Source organism: Aspergillus steynii (assembly GCF_002849105.1).
Source record: "Aspergillus steynii IBT 23096 chromosome Unknown P170scaffold_1, whole genome shotgun sequence".
In the NCBI taxonomy this organism is placed as follows: Eukaryota; Fungi; Ascomycota; class Eurotiomycetes; order Eurotiales; family Aspergillaceae; genus Aspergillus; species Aspergillus steynii.
In genome coordinates, this window is record NW_020194398.1 from 5931816 (window position 1) to 5948422 (window position 16607).

Consider the following 16607-nt stretch of genomic DNA (forward strand, 5'->3'; position numbering starts at 1 on the left):
GCCGCAACTACTTTAGAACAATAACTACTCTGTAACGAAACTATGGATTTATGAGAGGCAAAACTCCATTCTATTCAACTTCATTCAGTGGTATCTCGAGCAAAAAGCAAAACAAACGCTAACCCGCCTGCCGGCTATCATAAAACTCCATGTCGCGCCTTGAAAATGGCGATCTTATCATCGTAAAACAAGATCTCGCGCAGCCGAAACGTCACGCGCGATCGGCTGCTCTCGAGATCGGATTCATCTCCGTCCGACGACGCGTGGTCCGAGGACAGCAGCGACGTGGAATCTGCCGTGCTTGTGGCTCCGGCTTCGTCGTCGCCTTCGTCGTCCTCCGTGTCGCTGGCCGACCAGGGCTCGCCGTCTCCAAGACCCTCGCTGTGGCTGTCGTCCGCATCGTCAAACTCAACCTTGTCCCCTCGCTTGCCCTCGAGGATCTCGTAACACTTGTTCTGCATCCCTACGTAACTGATTCCTACATCGGGCCGGATGGTGACTATGTCCAAGATCTGCAGGGCAAGCTCTTTGGAATCCCGGTGCACCGGGTGGGCGATATGGGGAATGTGCAAAGCCCGAAGATGCGGAACGTTGGGCAGTCGCTGTAAGAAATAGTGCTTCATCGACGTTAGTAATCTCGTGCGAAAGAATGAACATCCGGTCTTACCCAATCCTTGGAATGCAAGGTCATTGACAGCTCACGGAGCCGAGGCATGCGTCCACTGGTGACAAACGAGATCATGTCGCGCGTAAACATCCATTTTCGCCAGCGACTGGTGGCGATCTCAACGCCAATTGCTGACCGCTCCGTACTATCAATGAGGATCTTCTTCAGACTCATCCGATGGTTGCGGATCACGTTCCGGTAAATGGCATCAATGTGGACGATGGAGTCATACATGGGCGCCTCGTGCAGGAAGAGAGTTTCCAGCGTGTTAGGAGCAAGGGTGTCCTTAATAAACAGTAGCAAATACGGAGACACGGCGTCCGTATGGATATGTTTGATTCTCAAAGAGTACTCAGATTGACCGTCTCTCTTTCCAGCTCTCGGAGAAGAGCGAAGAGTGCATGACGGGGGAAATTGGCGACGCAGGGATCTCCACAGTTTCTCGTGGCCGTCGCAGCGCAGTATTGTCAGGGCCGTTATCCGAATCCAGTCAAGACTCTGCAGCATCACCGGAATAGACAGCGCCACGCGTTCTAGTTCCAAGGTCTCCAATCTGAGCGGGTCGTGGTTGAATTCAATGTCCGAACTGAGTGAGCCAGGAGACGACTTAAAGCTTGGGTTGGGGGGTTTTGACGGCTCTTTGGCCCTTGATACCGGACCTGCAGATGACTCCTCCAAAGAGTCGGACGATCCTGTGGGGGGAGGCGATTCAAGTTGAGGGTTAGTACTATCGGAGACACCTGCATCGGTTGCTTTTTCCGGTACTTTCTTGAATCTTTCACCCGTCGCTCCATGCACACACGGGTGGCCGTCGGTCTTGCTTAGTAGCATTCCTAGCACACCCCCAACCTTGGGCCATCCAGTCATGGCCGTTTGAGCCGTATCTCGGGAGGACCAGCCCCCTAACGGCTTCAACCAGTCTGCCTGGCAGACCTTCGAGGAAATGCCCACGCGCAACTCTTTCAACCGATCCCAGGACCGTCGGATGAGGACAGCTGCTTCTTCAATGTACGACGACTCGTCGATATCGAGAACGCTCAAGCTCTTCAGAGGCGGCACAATCGACAACGACGGATATTCCACATGTCCATACTTGTGTAGCAATGGCGGGCCGGAGGAGTGAGCGGCAGGATCGTTCTGCGTATCCGGAAGTGCGAAGGAGGACGCGGTCGGAGCAGAGCGTATTGGGCTCTCGGAGTTGTCGTGCCATCGCACCCAGACGCGCTCCAGGCGGCATTCGTGTCCCGGTCGATTAGCTAGCGACGAGAGCGCGATCCACACATCTCGCAAAACTCCCGTGGGCATGTCCCACACGAACGTCTCCAAATTGATCATCCGGGCAATGGCCAAGGCGACTAATGTTCCCAGCATCTTTCCTGTCTCCTTGGTCACGGAGTATTCCTGGACCCAGATCAACGGCCCATTCCCGACTGAGAATTTCCGCGTGTATTGTGCATAGTAGTTCCCTCGCCGTATCCTCTGAATCGGACCCGTTTCTTGTTGTGTGGGTGTTTGGTCGTGAGGAGTGTTGCAGCCACAGTGTGCGCAGGAGCCTGCGGGTCGATGCGTAGGAGGGAGTTCATGAAAGATGTCGTCTCCCATGACCAACGTGGCGAGACCGTAGGAGAGAGCGTCAACGCCAGCAGGATGGTCGGAAGACGAGAGAGTATCGGGCCAAACAATGTCGAACCGGGAGTACATTTGCGGAATTGCCAAGGCATGAAGTGTAGAGCACGTCAGAGCCAGCGACGTCAGATCATTCGTATGCGTTACCTGCAACAACCAAATGACAACGTGAGTGTCATGTAACGAGAATGTTAGGAAGAAGGTATGAACAGTCAGTACTAACCTCTTTGACAACATCCTGCAAGATATCCATGGGCAAGTCTAACAATAGCAGCGGCCTTTTGGTCTCCACAGGCTCCTCACGAGCTGCAAAGCTGAGTTTCTCCGTTTTGATTGCCAGAGACGTAGGATCAGGGGTATTATCGTCCGAGGGCCCAGCAACAGAGCAAGTTGATGGTTGATTATCCGATCCATTGTTCGACGCCGTCACCGACTCCCACTGCGGCCTTTTCTCCGTCGACCTCTCCTCGGACGCAGTCGACGTTGTACTGGCACTGGAAACGAAATCGTCATCGTCCGACGATGCGCCCATGTCGGAGCTGAACCGATAGTCGGAATAAAGGCTGCTGGACTCGGCCATGTTGTTGACGGCGGACATTGCGCGGTAATTTCAGAATGAGATCAAGGACAGGACATCACCCGTCGTGTCAAGCAGCGCGGAGAGAAGGTCGGGAGGGCAGCATGGAGGAGTTAGGTCGCGAGAATTAGGTGGTGATAGATCGCTGATGATAAAGCGGAATTGACGGATCAGATCCGGGGTAGATGGAGTCGGAGGAGCAGTGGAGGGCGTGGCGTGGACAACGCAGGCAGAAAGCGAGTGTGGCACAGAAAAAGAAAAAACAAGAAATGATCAACCACAAACAACAGCGTTCAGGTCTAGTCCAGTCTGGTCAGGCCACAGTCGCTCGCACCCGCTTGGGCTGGAGCAGGAAAGAGTCAAAGAAAAGACGACTGGAGCTGCTTGCGTGCCTTGGCGATCCGGCGATAGCGGCTACTTATGTCCTCAGGCAGTAAGGCCGCGACTAGTGCCTAGTGGCCTAGTGGCCGCGTCGCCTGAGGCAGATCCCCCGGGACTACACGTGCCGTCGATCATCGTCACTCGTCAATGTTTCAATAGAACTAATACTAGACTCAGACATAACAAAATAACAGGAAGAGACAAACATCAACACACAGCAACAGAATGCAATCAATACAACGACAAAAAACATCTCAGGAAGTGGAAGGCTCATAAAGCACGTCGCACACTCTGCCAACAAAGCCCTCGAGCCCCGATGGTGTCACCGAATTCTGCGCAGACGCTAATGCGACCGAAGCCCCGGGCATGAGCAGCACTCGAGATCCGATTTCCACCCACTCAACCGACGTGACAAAGGCGAATGTGATTTTTACGTCTTCTCGAGACGATCCTCCAGAGGCGCGGACCATGCCATTCACCTCCGACTCTCCGTGTCCTTCCCGGTCAGTCATATCGCCATCGAAGTCGAAAAACCCCGGCTCGGTGGGAGATGGTGCTCTTGAGACGACCTCATCCCCTGCCAGTGCCATGCATGTCACCTTCACGGTGGAGCGAATATTCGCAATGTATACGATGGCGTTACCACCCAGCAGCAATGGGGGCGAGAGCGAAGAAGCGAATTCATCCGAAGCAAAGCTAGCAACAAACCCGGTATGGAACAGGAGAGACTTGGGGATAGACGTAGACACCTCGTTCAAACTGGCCAAGACGGTTCCCTTGCGAACTTTGCCCAGTCGTGGTAATTGCCCCTGATGAGGAAGAGGCTCGACGCCGACCGTGCCCACTTGGTCCTGTATTAGCTTTTGGACGGGTAAGCGCAGATTCCTGACGCTGACAACACGGACACGTTGCCATTGTGCCTGGGCTGGGAACGGGGTCTTCCCCGATATTAACCCCTGGACGAAAGACGCCGAGAACTCCTGCGACGGTGGCCTGCCCTGAGCAGAATCATGCGTCTCTGAACGTCGCTCTGACCGGCTCCGCCCCCCTTGGTCAAGAGAAATATTGGTCAACAGAGGTCCAATGACTAGCTCGTCTCCGACCGAGATCGCCCCGTAACGGACCAGGCCGCACAGAACAACGCCATGGCTTTCTTTCTGAGGCTTCTCCGAGGAAACATAGACCTTCGACGGAGGAATAGCAAACACCTCATCAATGTCGAATATGTTGGTGGGAAGATGGGGCGGTGGCAAATGCCTTGGGATGGAGATGGACCGTAGCGGAGGCCGCGTAGGGATAGGAAGATACCGAAGGAACGCGTGCAGTTTACCAATGCCTGTGCCATCGACAGCGCTCGAGAGAACAATAGGCACAACAGACGACCAGTTATCGGTGGACTGGATAATCTTTCGGACTTCTTGGCCGTCCTTTGGTTCTATATGCTGTAGATCCACGGCCTTGCCAGATGGGGTTGGTGCAGGTAGCATCGCAGGCTTCTTGCCGGCGGCTTTCAACGCTGAAAGCACTCTGGTGAGATTGTTTCTCAAACTCGTGCGAGAGGCCAGATCCATTTTCGTAATCACCACGATTGTGGGAACGTCCAATTTGGCGCACAGTTCAAGATGCGACAAGGCCAAGCTGATATCAGTCGCTTGCTCGGTGGCACCTTGACTCGGCTCAGGCGAGGCCTCATCCTCACAATTGGCAGGGATACATAGCAAGACATAGTGCGGCGCCCAGCTGACCAGTCCTCGCAATGTAGACTTCAGATAGCGTACTGACCCCGGGAGATCGGAGACAAAGGCCAGGCGACCACCCTGCGAAGCCGCGTGCACATCATCCCATGCTGCAACATTTCCTGACGCATAGTTGATAATATCGACCTCGTCGGCAGAAGATTCGTTCTCAGAGTATCCGATCAATTCATGGGCAACGGAGCTGGTGATGCCCGATGAGATCTCATGTCGGTGTTTCAAGAGACTCAATCTGCTCGTCCCTCTGCCGTTATCCAGTACGGACGAGGTCAGAGTCCCCAAGAGGGACGATTTACCGGCTGTGCTTGGTCCAGATATAGAGACACGAATCTGCTCCGTCGAGGAGAAGCTGCCCTCTTGTGTACTATTCTTTCCGGCTTCAGATGATGCATTTTCTTCCTGAGACCCTCTCCTGGGTGACGGAACGTGGTAAAAGTCCCAGTCCGGGCTGACCAACGCTTCGGCCACCCACAGGTCTCCGGTGCGGACTTTCTCATCCTGAACATTTCCAGCGCGTTCATCATCCGTCCATTCGCATTTGCCCACAATCACCCGACGGAGGATATCAACTTTACAGCCCAAACTCGCAGCCATAGCTTGCAAATTCGACAGACTCTCTTCTAGCTCATCCTGAGCCAGCCCAACGAAGGTTCCATCGTCAGCAACGCCAATCTCATACAGAGCCCCCTGACTCTCCTCAAGACCAGGCAACAAGCGAGCCGGTTTCTGCGGAGCCCCCAGGAGATCTGTAGCATCAGGAAGAACCGGAAGCACCAGGTTCGCCGCCGTAGACGAATGGAAAGGCGAAGACTGCTGCAGACGCCACAGCAGCTGGGTAGTCAGGGATTGTAGACGCTGCTGACGACTGAAAGTCGAGCGTGCTGAATTCGGCTTCAAATTGGACTCATAGCTGGAAGGTGTCGGGCCCGACGTCGACAAGCTTGCGCGCGAATGATACGAGCCGCTCACAAGGTGGCCGGTAGACACTGACGCGTAGTAGCGTCGCGAGCGGAGCAAAAGATGCAGCTTGTATTCGGTGGGTCCTTCCTGGGGTTCCGGCTCCAGCTTGGTGATGCCGTAGTCCGACAAAACGTTGGCATCGGTCCGGTCTAGATTCGCGCTGGAGCGGCTCCGGATCGCCATGCGGGTGCCGCCGCTCACAGCCTGCTGTGGAGTGGAGGACCCGGATGTGGACCAGGGCGAAGAAACCCGCGGCGGATCGGGATCGTAGGTGAAGATAGACGCCATGCTTCAACAGGCAAGGAATCAAGGCCAATTGCAAAGACAATTGCAGGAGAGAAAACTGCGGGGGTAACGCGTCGCAGACAATGGGGGATTAAGCGGCAAACACAAATTCAAACAAGACCCGTCACAGAAGAGCTATGTGAGAAGGTAATGGTAAACAAGTCAAGTCCCAGAATGTGTAAAATCCTACACGTGCACAGTATAACCGTATTGGTATAGTCATTTTGGGGTGAACAGAATGTAGCAACGTGGACAGTAGAGGGACACTGAGGCAAAGACAAAGGGCAATCGCTTCAGACAAATAAGCCACAAAAGGGAGTCATGCAATCATGGGCAATTGAGAGGATAGAGTCAATCAGAAGCAAACGGAAGACATGGTTGATGCATCGTGACTCACTGCCTCGTGGCCCTGAAATTCCAGGCATCCCATCGGTTTGCGGCTGTGGACATGACGCGGTCAGGTGATCCATGATGTAAGCGCCACGTGTTGTGTATGCTGCCTTACGAGGCAGGCAACAACATCGACACCTTGGTTGCCTGAGGACAGGGTTGGGCTTTCAGGCATCTCTACATCAACACCAGGATGAACCTCCCTCTTCATCATACGTCCATGCCATTGGAGATATACCCGGCAAAGACATTAGAGCACTGTCGCCAAATTAATGGGCTCTTAGGTCCGGACCATCTTCATCAGTTGGCCCATCCCCAATAATGGAACCCCCAACGATACTCCAGGGATGTCCTTTAGCTCCAAATATTTCCTCGGTCAGCTAACTTTCATCCCTTTCGTATATGGTTGAAGCTAAGTCCATAATGACAGATTGTTGGAAACAACGACGTCCTTCGGCCTTCCAAAGAGCAGGAGAATATTGCGCTGGAAAAGAGTCGAGCATACTGGTACCACATCGCATCAATCGCTCATGCCTATCTAGACCATGGTTTGGCACCCGAATTTATAGATCCCCACCACGCCCTTTACAAAGTCCCAAGGTTCCAAAGCCCTCTGAAATCACAGGAGGCACGCCCTTTTGGCAATACACCGATTTGGGCGCTTTGCTCCCTCGCAACCTCGAATTGGAGACTAAGCTCGGATTGTGATGCGGTAAAAAAGGAAAGGGCGAGACTTGCCGTGGTGCAAATCGGCACGAGTAGGACCATTCCGTACAGCTTCTATGGGAAGGTCTTCAGCGATTGGATCGGTACGACGATGGAGAAGAAAACTGGTCCTAATTATCTCGGGATCCTTGCGATTGGGTGGTGCTATATACTCTCTGCTCAACTTCTTGAAATGCAAGGAGGTAGTGCTGTCATGCATTATACAAACTCTCTTGCTGATTGTTTGGGCGAAAGTTCTTCGAGCCCATCAGAGGAGGCCCATTATATCGACGTGGGGGCAGCAGATGACCGAATCGCTCGCTGGTGGTCTGCGATATTGGCAAAACGCGAAGGGTGGAAAGCCATCGTGAAGAATGAGCCTGATGAATTTGTCGCCCCTTGGTCAGTATCTCGCACGTGTGAAACTTCTTTCATCATAAAACGAAGCGACTCACAACATGGGGAACAAACACCTCTATCCTCGGATGAGGCCTTCGATGCTCTTCTTAAATTCGCGCATTCGCATGACGTCGGAAGTCAGTTCTCTATCGCTCTTACGATAGCCATGTCCCTCCCAATGCATCGATATTATGGCACGGACGTCAAACTGCCGCCACCAAGAGCACACGGCAGTAAACTCCTAACAACAACTCACCTGGATGTTCCACCGACGTGGATGCAACTGAAAACAGAGATGCCTTACTACATGACTCTGAGTTGTAGTCCAGAAGTGATGATATCAACGCTGTGTGGATCATTCTGGCAACCGCAAGTCCCATGCAATATGGCCAGTCAATGGTTACACCCAGTTCTTGAAGAGGTTTTAGGCGAAGTTGCAGATACCAAATCCCAAGAAGTTCTTGCTTTGATTGGTGCCATTCGCCGGCCCAGTGTGGGAGCGCTCTGGATTGGAGCAGCGGTGAGCGGTATAGGCCCTAAGCTTGTTGAAAGGGTAAGTGGAAACATGCAACCCCTTGACTTAAACGTCTTTCCGTGGACCGGCGCCCCTCAAAGTTTTATGGATGGTGCAGGCATAGGCCCGTATACCTGGGGGGACCCTGAATACATCTCGAGAACTGACATATGGCGGTTACTAAACCTCTCTCCGACCGAAGAAAACGATTGGGCCTATGAGAATAGACCGATGACACCCTGGGAACCTTGCGGGGCGTGCTTAATAGCAAATTGTGCGCTTCGTGTCACGTCGCATTTGAAATGCGCTCGGCACGAGTACCGTTATGATCATTGGAGTTGGGAATTGGAGAACGGCGAGACCATACACGATTATGGGTTTTTGAACGCGTATCCATCGCTTTTGACCGCAGAGCTGTCCAATATCCCAGACAGCAGGACAATCAGTCATTCATTCGAGAAGAAGGAGCTTGACCCCAAGCGAACGGCTTCTGAGGAAGCATCTGTCGGTATTTTCCTATGGTTCATTGTCGGTGGAGAAGGTATACCGCCCGAGAAGATATATCAAGATGACTTGCTTCGGGAGGTATGGGAAGATGTACTAGGCGATGGCAGCGGTTTGGCTTGTGAAACTCATCACGGGAAGTCGCCTGAATCTGGTCTCAGAAACATGGATCGCTTGGAGACTTGGCTAGACACCAGTGGCTGACCCCAGCCGGTTCGGATTGGATGGGTTCCAAGGAGGATAGCGAGTCAGAGTTGGCCAACCTTACTTTGCGTAGCCTTCAGATAGACCGATGGATTTCCTTTCGCTCTTTAGTCTGATTTGCCGAATCAACTGCACTGGAGCCCATGGCGATTGGTAACTTCGCGACCCGGGATGACCCAAGTCAAAGAAGCTTTGTAGAGCGTTGGTTGCTGGAGTGGCTCCTAATTGGTTCTTAGCGCTGCTGATTATAAAGCGGAATTTGCCGGACAAAAAAAGCAGTCGACCTCAGCTTTTCTTTTTGTCCTCAACCCTCATACTCTCCCTGATAAATCATGGGCACGATAATAATAACCGGAGCCAACGGCTCTGTCGCAATCCCTGCCGTAGAGCAACTTCTGTCTCAACACCCCGACCACACGCTGGTCCTGACCGTCCGCAACGCAGCCAGCGAGGACCCGAACACACAAAGACTGCGCGATGTCATCTCGCAGCACGAAACAGCCAAAGCATCGATTCGCCAGCTCGACCTGGCCAGTCTTTCCTCGGTGCATCAGTTCGCCGGCGAGATCGCCTCCGAGATCTCAGAGGGCAAACTCCCGCACCTCACCAGCATCATCTGCAACGCCTACTACTGGAACATGGTGACCGAGGCCCAGCTGACGGAAGACGGGTACGAGAAGACATTCCAAGTGAATCACCTGGCGCATGCGGTGCTTGCACTGCGTCTTCTGAGCCACTTCGGTCCCGACGGTGGTCGCATCGTGCTGTTTAGCAGCGACACGCATTTCCCCGGCCAAAGCCCGCTCGAGAAGTACCCGCCTGTCATCCCGGACGACCTGGACTTGTTGGCCAAGCCGCCAAACTATGAGAATGCCGATCCGATGGGGCGCGGGTTCCAGAATTATTCCGTCTCGAAGCTGGCGATCACCATGTGGATGTATGCGATCAATCGGTATCTCGAGAAGGTAAGAATGGGCATTTTCATACACGGATATGGATGAAAGCTAATGCACGTATTATGTAGGACGAGGACCTCAAGAATATTACCGTGGTTGCTATCAACCCGGGCAATCTGACGGACTCGCGGGCTCTGCAGGTTAACACCCCTACGCAGGTCAAAATCATGTCGAGCTTCATCATCCGACCGTTCTCGTTTCTTCTGCGTCGCTTTATGGATCCGACTATGCGTACTACTGGAGAGGCGGCCGCTGATGTGGTTGGGCTAGCTATTAATACGATCAGTCCTGGAGAGACTGGCTACTTTACCCTTTCTAAGAAGGACAAGAGCTCGACAGATAGTTACAACGAAGACGTGCAGGACAAGCTGTGGAAGAAAACCTTGGAATGGGGAAGCATCACCAAGGAAAACAGCCCTCTCAAGGAGGCCTAGGTTTGTGGACGGACTCTGGGAATGGTGAATTCTGCTTAGATTGTGATGATGACAGTTTCTTTCTTATAATGACGGTTGTATACATCTCATTTAGATAGTTAATATTCGAAATTGAAATCGTTCATTCCCTACTTGGACGGGTATGATCTCTGGGAAAGGTGAATGGTACACGGCCAGTCTTCATCTCTCAGCTTTCCTTTTTCTTTTCTCCTCTACAACAACTAGGACTTCATCTTCTTCTACTCACGAAGCGTCTGGCATTGATAATAATACCGATCCAACTATTTGGACCGCGTTCTGGCTGGCAATCTTGGAAAATCTACTATATTAGGCCTTGCTTTTTAGGCACTTGGTGAGTACCAGAAAAGAAATGAATTGTCGCGGCTGTAATTGAACCAGCTCCAGTTCCTCGCCGAAAGCTAGACACGAGCTCAACAGATAAATCCCGGAATATCTCTCCATATCTGACTCAAAGAAAGCTCGGCCACAGTTCTCAACAAGATACTACAACAGCTAAACGACAAAATGACATAAAGACAGTGCTTGAAATAGTCTCTATACACATGAGGCTAAAGCCTGTGATTGGCGTTCCCTTTTCCCAGACAAGACCAAGTGATGTGAGAAGAAGAACTGCCTATTGAAAATATGAGCTCCGAGTAGCCACAGAACCGAATGCGGCGAATCCTGGAAGCAAATACGCGATACTTGTCCAGTTTGCATCCTGCAGGGCTATCCATCACGATTGGTGCTTCCCACAGGAGCAGCTAAAACCTCGAGCCTTGGAGGAAGGCCCGGAGTGTGGGAGCTGTTCGCGCAAAGCGGCCACCGATGAATATTACAAACACATATCTACCCTACTACCTGTAATTATTCTGGAGAAACAAAATTTTAGGACCGCAATAATTAATGTTCCATGAGGGAATGCAGACAAGCTTTGTTCAATCTATTCATGAACTTTGGGTTCTGTACTCAAACCCGTTAAGTCGAGGGATGACAAGCAAATCCTCACAGCACAGTCTTTCTAGTTAAGAGACCACGAGTTGTCAAGCAAAACCCCACTAGACAGAATCCCTGACCTCCATTCGACTATGCCTCACGGAAGCAAAGCTAAGCTTTAGGGGTTTGTTCACGGAAGAAAAGATGTGTTTGTTGGACACATTTATGTTCGGTAAGTCTTGAAAATCGCAAAGCTCAACAGAGTTACTTTAGCGTCTGAGATACTTGATGACTTTGAGTGGCACTACGGAATTAGAAGACGATAGTAACTCCGAAGATTCGGAGAAGATACTGAAATAGATTATAGGAGAACGGAATCTTCCTGGTTTTTGTGTACAAGAGCGATGGACAAACAAGAATAGCACCTGCATAGAATGCATCCTGCAAGTAATGAATTCAATCAGTGTTCCTGTCTAGAATCTCTAATTATATCGAATGTTCTCGGATTCTAGCCGTGTTGCATTAGGCCCTTTTTTGCGGGTGTTCGGATTATTGTCCGCGTCCAAATAAAGTGCCCAGACAAACGCCAATAAGGTTATTACTTCCGTGGATCCTGATCTCATTGGAATGCATCCCTGCTACCCAGAACATCGGGATCAACAGGGATTGAATGGGGCTGATGACTGGTGGAACTCCATCGCTCAATGAAGAGCGAAACTGTCCTACTCGAAGGTCAATCATCACATCATATTCAAGCATTCCAGACTGCGATAAATCGATATGCATCGGCTCAATTGTCGCATTCGTCACACCGAGCCGCCGGGTAAATGGGGCGCATAACCCTAGTGAGAGATAGGTTAGCGATCAAAGCCATTCTGGATGTGATTGGCATCGTGACCCACCATTGGAGATTTGGAGATACGACTAAAGCCGTTATGGAGTACTGACTCCGCTCTGGACTGCGTTAGAGACGTTGCATCGTTGAACAGGCCGGTGGACGCTGGTCGCATGCAATGTGACCCTCTTTTGCGTGCCGACATCCCTGCTCGTCATGTGACCGAGCCTTGACGCCGACGACATCTCATCCTCTGCACCTTCTTGATCCTTGGGTATTTGTGGATGACCGCGCAGAGTCCGCAATCGACATGTCGACTGGAACTTTTGGCTTTTTGAAGGGGTTGGGATGTCGATTTCCCTGGTCTGAGGGTTTGCTGGGCAGAGTTGTTGGGAATACGACAGTGCTGGGCTATCGCTTTCGTCAGGGTATCTTCCACCATGTGAGGAGCGGTCTCGCTTGCAAGTTGCTCAATAAGTGCTTGGAAAGGCAACTGTAAAAGCACCTCTGATGGGAGTCACAGTCGAGGACAGTTGGTGAGTGCTATTCAAGACCAGGTCGAGTAACCACGTCAGACCAAAATCTGACCTACCAGAGGTCTGCGACTTTTTCCTTGCCATTAGGCTGTTCCAACGGTCCAGAATAAACGCAAGGTCTTAATGGAACACTTCGAGCCCTCGGTTATTTCAATTATGGGCTGCCATCGGGTTTATCGATCATTCAACCGCCCAGGCTGGTCCAACATCGAGCAGTGCAGTATCTTGATCGATTTTCAAAGACGAAATCGAATCACATTCAATCATGGAATATCGTTGGAAAGTCTAGAGCCGAAGAAAAATCGGGTGGCATCAATAGTGCCTTGGAATCGTGCGGCGTCAGCATAAACGAGGCCTCATTTGGCACTTCAAGGCTGGAGACTTCAAGGCTGGGGGATCGAGTTTTCGGGGCTCGCATATGGTTTGAGCAGACTGTGATAAAAAAAAAAAAAAAAAAAAAAAAAATTTTGACCAGAGGCTCATGCAAAAACAGTGACCTTAATTTCTCAGATCGATACGGAAGGTCGCAGACGACGTCCGAAACTTTTAGGTATGGTCCATTCGCACTCGGAACGCGGCACTCGAGCCCTAACCAAATTATCAGATCGCAATTATTGAAAGACGGATCGATTACAAATGCGAATTCAAAGGATCCTTCCAGCCTCGTCTTAGCTGTGAAAGGCGATGGAGCCAATTTGCGTGATCCTACCAACGCAATCGCCGATGGCATTGCCTCGCAAGGCTTATTGATCGAAGGAATCGTAACTCATTCGACTGTTGCATCCTCCCGGTGCATGGCTTATGGCACCAGATAGGAACGTCCAAGGCAGATCAAGGGTCCGACCACCTTGATCCATCGCCAACCGACCAAAGCCCAGATCCCCAAATGTCAAGGCTACTTTCGCCTTGATAATGGGCTTAGAGAAAGCCACGGTCGGGTTGATCTACTCCGATTCCGTCTGCAAGCCTCGCGCCCTTCGAGTATACTTTGTCATTTAGTTACGCCATGCCACGAGCGAATGGGAGTCTGTTGGATGGGCGACGCTTTGCTAAGAGCCCCACCAAGTAAGATGACCATGCCTTGATATTTTGGAGCCTATCTGAGGGTGAGAAAAGACAAATGACCTATCGGATTTTTGGGTTGTTTCGCTGACAGGGCTAAACCAATAGCTCAACAAGTTTCCAACAAAATGGCTCTGGGGGCGCGAGTTTCGATCGATGCCCAACTATACAAAAAGGGTACCGACGAGAACGACCGTTGCGGTTTGCAAGCCACCGGCGCTACGCAAACGTTTGCCCTCCAGCCGATCCCAGAGAACATGATCGACCAAGGGATCGAAAAGGGTGGAAACGCCATGAGAATCGTTCAGTAATTATGAATTCTGGTCTTTTTTTCAATTTTTCTTTTTTATTTATTATTTATTTTTTTTGCCTTTTTCCTTTTCTCCCCCTCCCCTTCATTCGATTCCCCCCTCCTCTTCTCTTAGTCCTTACACCCCTCCCAGACCCGAGATGTCCAGCCAATCAGTCTCCCAAAAAAGAAAATCATGAAACGACAGCTCACACACATTCTAAATTTCTTTTCGGCCGGAGGGTGGACCAGTCTTATAGACCCCGACCACGAGAACGACGACAAGACGGTGAGCGCCCGTTTCCATTGGTGTGGAGACACCATGGAGAGAAAGCGGGGACTCCATGACCCGTTTGTATACCTAAACGAGGCCGCAAGGGACCCGGTTCATGGCCTCCGTACGGAGTACGGCGTGGAGGCCGTGTCGCGGAAATATGATCCCCAACGGATCTTCCAGAAGTTGCAGAACAATGGATTCCCTCTTTTTCGAAAAAGGCCTAGCCCCTCCCCATCCTGCCCTCACACTAATGGAAATTCAATAGTCACCCGGTCAATCGTTTAGTCGGGTTACCCAATCCAGGAGGCCACCACGAGGGACGATGTCGGACCCGGAGCGAGTTCCGACAAGCTACTCCGTACGGAGTAGGAACTAGACTGCCCATCCGAAGGAGCGACAGAGTAAGTAAGTACCACGTCGAGTCAGTGACATGACATGACGGGAGGAGTGGGAAAAAAGCGGGCTAAAGATGGGTAGGTTGGGGATGTCTCATTTCTCGTATTTCTTTCCATTTGTCACGTCATACCACGAATGCATATCTTCTCCTTTCTGCTCAAGTAGCAATTATGGAGTATTATCGAGGAGTGCTACGATTTCCTACTAACCAAATCCCAATTTCCAATTCTCAGCTTCCCTATCTCCCACCGGGAAATCTACTAGCCCCAAGGAAGTCCCTAGTATCTGGATCCCCATCTATCTTGGTACTCCGTGGGTATCCGACCCCATTCTAGGCAGAAGATTCAAGATAGAACCACAAACCCTAAAGACAACCAGACCAGACCAGGCCAGGCCACCCACCCCATCAACTAGTCCAACCCAACCCCCAAAGACGTACGGAGTACGCAGAAGCAAAATCCAAACGACAAAAAATAGAAAAAAAGAAAAGAAAACCCCCTCAAACCCCAGTACCTAGTCCGTACTGCGTACGCACACGGAGGGGAGGAGGGAGCCATCACAAACGGCCCCCTAAACCCCCTTGTTTCTTTTCTTTTTCTCTCGCCCTTCCATCGACTTCCAAGCAAGGATCTGCTTCCTTCTCTCTCACCACCCCTTCCCTCCCACTAACTACCTAGCTAGTAGCTACACTACGCAGCCAACACTAGTGACCACTAGCCCTCGACGGAAGACAAACCAAGTATTCTAAGGTAACTAAACCTACTTTGACACGTGGTTGCGAGGCGGGCTGAAGACGATGACGATGGCGTTGGCGTTGGCGGGCACAGGCTCAGGCACAGCGGGCACAGCGGGCACAGCGGGCACAGTTAGATCCACAACGCTCAGACTTTCGCCGATTGATTCAGATTCAGGTACAGATTTAGATTTCCCACGTCTCTTAGTCCTCACTTGCTATATTATCTTATATTGGACTCATTTACGGAGTCCCCGCTTGCTACCGAAGTAGGGAACATGGGCTGTTATGGATCGGGTCCGGCCGATTTACCCTACCTACCTACTTACCTATGTATCTACCTACGGAACAATTGATGAAGTAAGGTAGGTAGATCTACATCGTCAAGATGGCCCATTCGGCCTCAAAGGGAATGGTTAAGGGGAAGGAAAATGAGGCGAAACCGGACCCAAAAAAGGCCCCCTCTACTCCGTTGTAGTGAGTGATGGTTCAGCAGAAACGACGAAGCCGCTAAAAAGGTTAAATATAGTACTTGGTATTTACCCAAACCCCTGGAATGATTCGAAGTCCCCTGCTTTCCGTTCTATATACAGAATCCCATAGTTCCAGATAGATGCTAAAAAATCAAAATGAAAATGAAACGCAAGAGAAAAAAAAAATAAATCAGAGCGACAAAATCAAAGGCTTTCAAAAAAAAGAAAATAAAAAGGGGTAAAGACGGGAAAAAAAGTGCAAAAAAAAAAAGAAAAGTCAAAAGAGAGTATAGCCACAAGAAAAGAGTAAAAAAAATGCAATGCCCAAGGCCCCATAATAAAAACCTCCGAAGTAACTCCGTCTTTGGCAAATCAAATGACAAGAAAACAAAAATAACTGCTCCGGTTGAAGGGTATCAGCGGTTCCCAATCTAATTTCACCCCCGTTTCTCACCCCATCGGACCTTTCACGCGCTCCGTCCGTTAGACATCGATCCACCGATCCCGTTGAAGGGGAGTCAAACCGGGAGGATCATCTTGGCCTTTTTCAGCCACGAGTGAGACAATGCCAAAGTCAAAGCTAGTGCAGGTCCATCAATCAAATGGATCTTCCCCAAATCGGTCGGTAGTGTTCATGATCGTCGGAAAAAAGGTAAAAAGGGTAACGGTTGGGTTTTTGTTTGATTTCTTCCCCCCTTCTTTGGGTACTAATCT

General features: G+C 50.9%; 5 protein-coding genes across 5 annotated transcripts; 3 read left to right on the plus strand and 2 right to left on the minus strand.

Moving 5' to 3' along the window:
• Window positions 1-56: 56 nt before the first annotated feature.
• P170DRAFT_461484 (uncharacterized protein) lies at window positions 57-3242 on the minus strand. Its single transcript, XM_024852039.1, has 3 exons — window positions 2517-3242; window positions 668-2440; window positions 57-617 (listed from the first exon to the last, which is right to left on the minus strand). Exons 1-3 carry the CDS (start codon window positions 2889-2891, stop codon window positions 138-140), a joined length of 2628 nt encoding a protein of 875 aa, XP_024710966.1. The 5' UTR covers window positions 2892-3242; the 3' UTR covers window positions 57-137.
• A 135-nt stretch (window positions 3243-3377) lies between these two features.
• Window positions 3378-6649, minus strand: P170DRAFT_433173 (uncharacterized protein). Its single transcript, XM_024848420.1, has one exon. It carries the CDS (start codon window positions 6251-6253, stop codon window positions 3506-3508), a length of 2748 nt encoding a protein of 915 aa, XP_024710967.1. The 5' UTR covers window positions 6254-6649; the 3' UTR covers window positions 3378-3505.
• Window positions 6650-6780: 131 nt separating this feature from the next.
• On the plus strand, window positions 6781-9135 carry P170DRAFT_506221 (uncharacterized protein). Its single transcript, XM_024854373.1, has 2 exons — window positions 6781-7015; window positions 7071-9135. The coding sequence occupies exons 1-2, from the start codon at window positions 6962-6964 to the stop codon at window positions 8964-8966; spliced, it is 1950 nt and encodes a 649-aa protein (XP_024710968.1). The 5' UTR covers window positions 6781-6961; the 3' UTR covers window positions 8967-9135.
• A 151-nt stretch (window positions 9136-9286) lies between these two features.
• Window positions 9287-10491, plus strand: P170DRAFT_399978 (NAD(P)-binding protein). Its single transcript, XM_024846305.1, has 2 exons — window positions 9287-9931; window positions 9991-10491. The coding sequence occupies exons 1-2, from the start codon at window positions 9299-9301 to the stop codon at window positions 10354-10356; spliced, it is 999 nt and encodes a 332-aa protein (XP_024710969.1). The 5' UTR covers window positions 9287-9298; the 3' UTR covers window positions 10357-10491.
• A 3624-nt stretch (window positions 10492-14115) lies between these two features.
• P170DRAFT_47187 (uncharacterized protein) lies at window positions 14116-14716 on the plus strand. The gene has a single exon (XM_024852878.1). It carries the CDS (start codon window positions 14211-14213, stop codon window positions 14574-14576), a length of 366 nt encoding a protein of 121 aa, XP_024710970.1. The 5' UTR covers window positions 14116-14210; the 3' UTR covers window positions 14577-14716.
• Window positions 14717-16607: the final 1891 nt, after the last annotated feature.

Bases quoted from the DNA above. Each gene is read 5' to 3' on its own strand.
- P170DRAFT_506221 (XM_024854373.1), top strand. From the start codon at position 6,962: ATGGAACCCCCAACGATACTCCAGGGATGTCCTTTAGCTCCAAATATT. The intron at 7,016-7,070 runs GTCAGCTAACTT...CCATAATGACAG, and splicing joins TAGCTCCAAATATTTCCTCG to ATTGTTGGAAACAACGACGT.
- P170DRAFT_47187 (XM_024852878.1), top strand. From the start codon at position 14,211: ATGAAACGACAGCTCACACACATTCTAAATTTCTTTTCGGCCGGAGGG.
- P170DRAFT_399978 (XM_024846305.1), top strand. From the start codon at position 9,299: ATGGGCACGATAATAATAACCGGAGCCAACGGCTCTGTCGCAATCCCT. The intron at 9,932-9,990 runs GTAAGAATGGGC...CGTATTATGTAG, and splicing joins TCAATCGGTATCTCGAGAAG to GACGAGGACCTCAAGAATAT.
- P170DRAFT_433173 (XM_024848420.1), bottom strand. From the start codon at position 6,253: ATGGCGTCTATCTTCACCTACGATCCCGATCCGCCGCGGGTTTCTTCG.
- P170DRAFT_461484 (XM_024852039.1), bottom strand. From the start codon at position 2,891: ATGTCCGCCGTCAACAACATGGCCGAGTCCAGCAGCCTTTATTCCGAC. The intron at 2,441-2,516 runs GTTAGTACTGAC...TGGTTGTTGCAG, and splicing joins TGCAGGATGTTGTCAAAGAG to GTAACGCATACGAATGATCT. The intron at 618-667 runs GTAAGACCGGAT...ACGTCGATGAAG, and splicing joins CCTTGCATTCCAAGGATTGG to CACTATTTCTTACAGCGACT.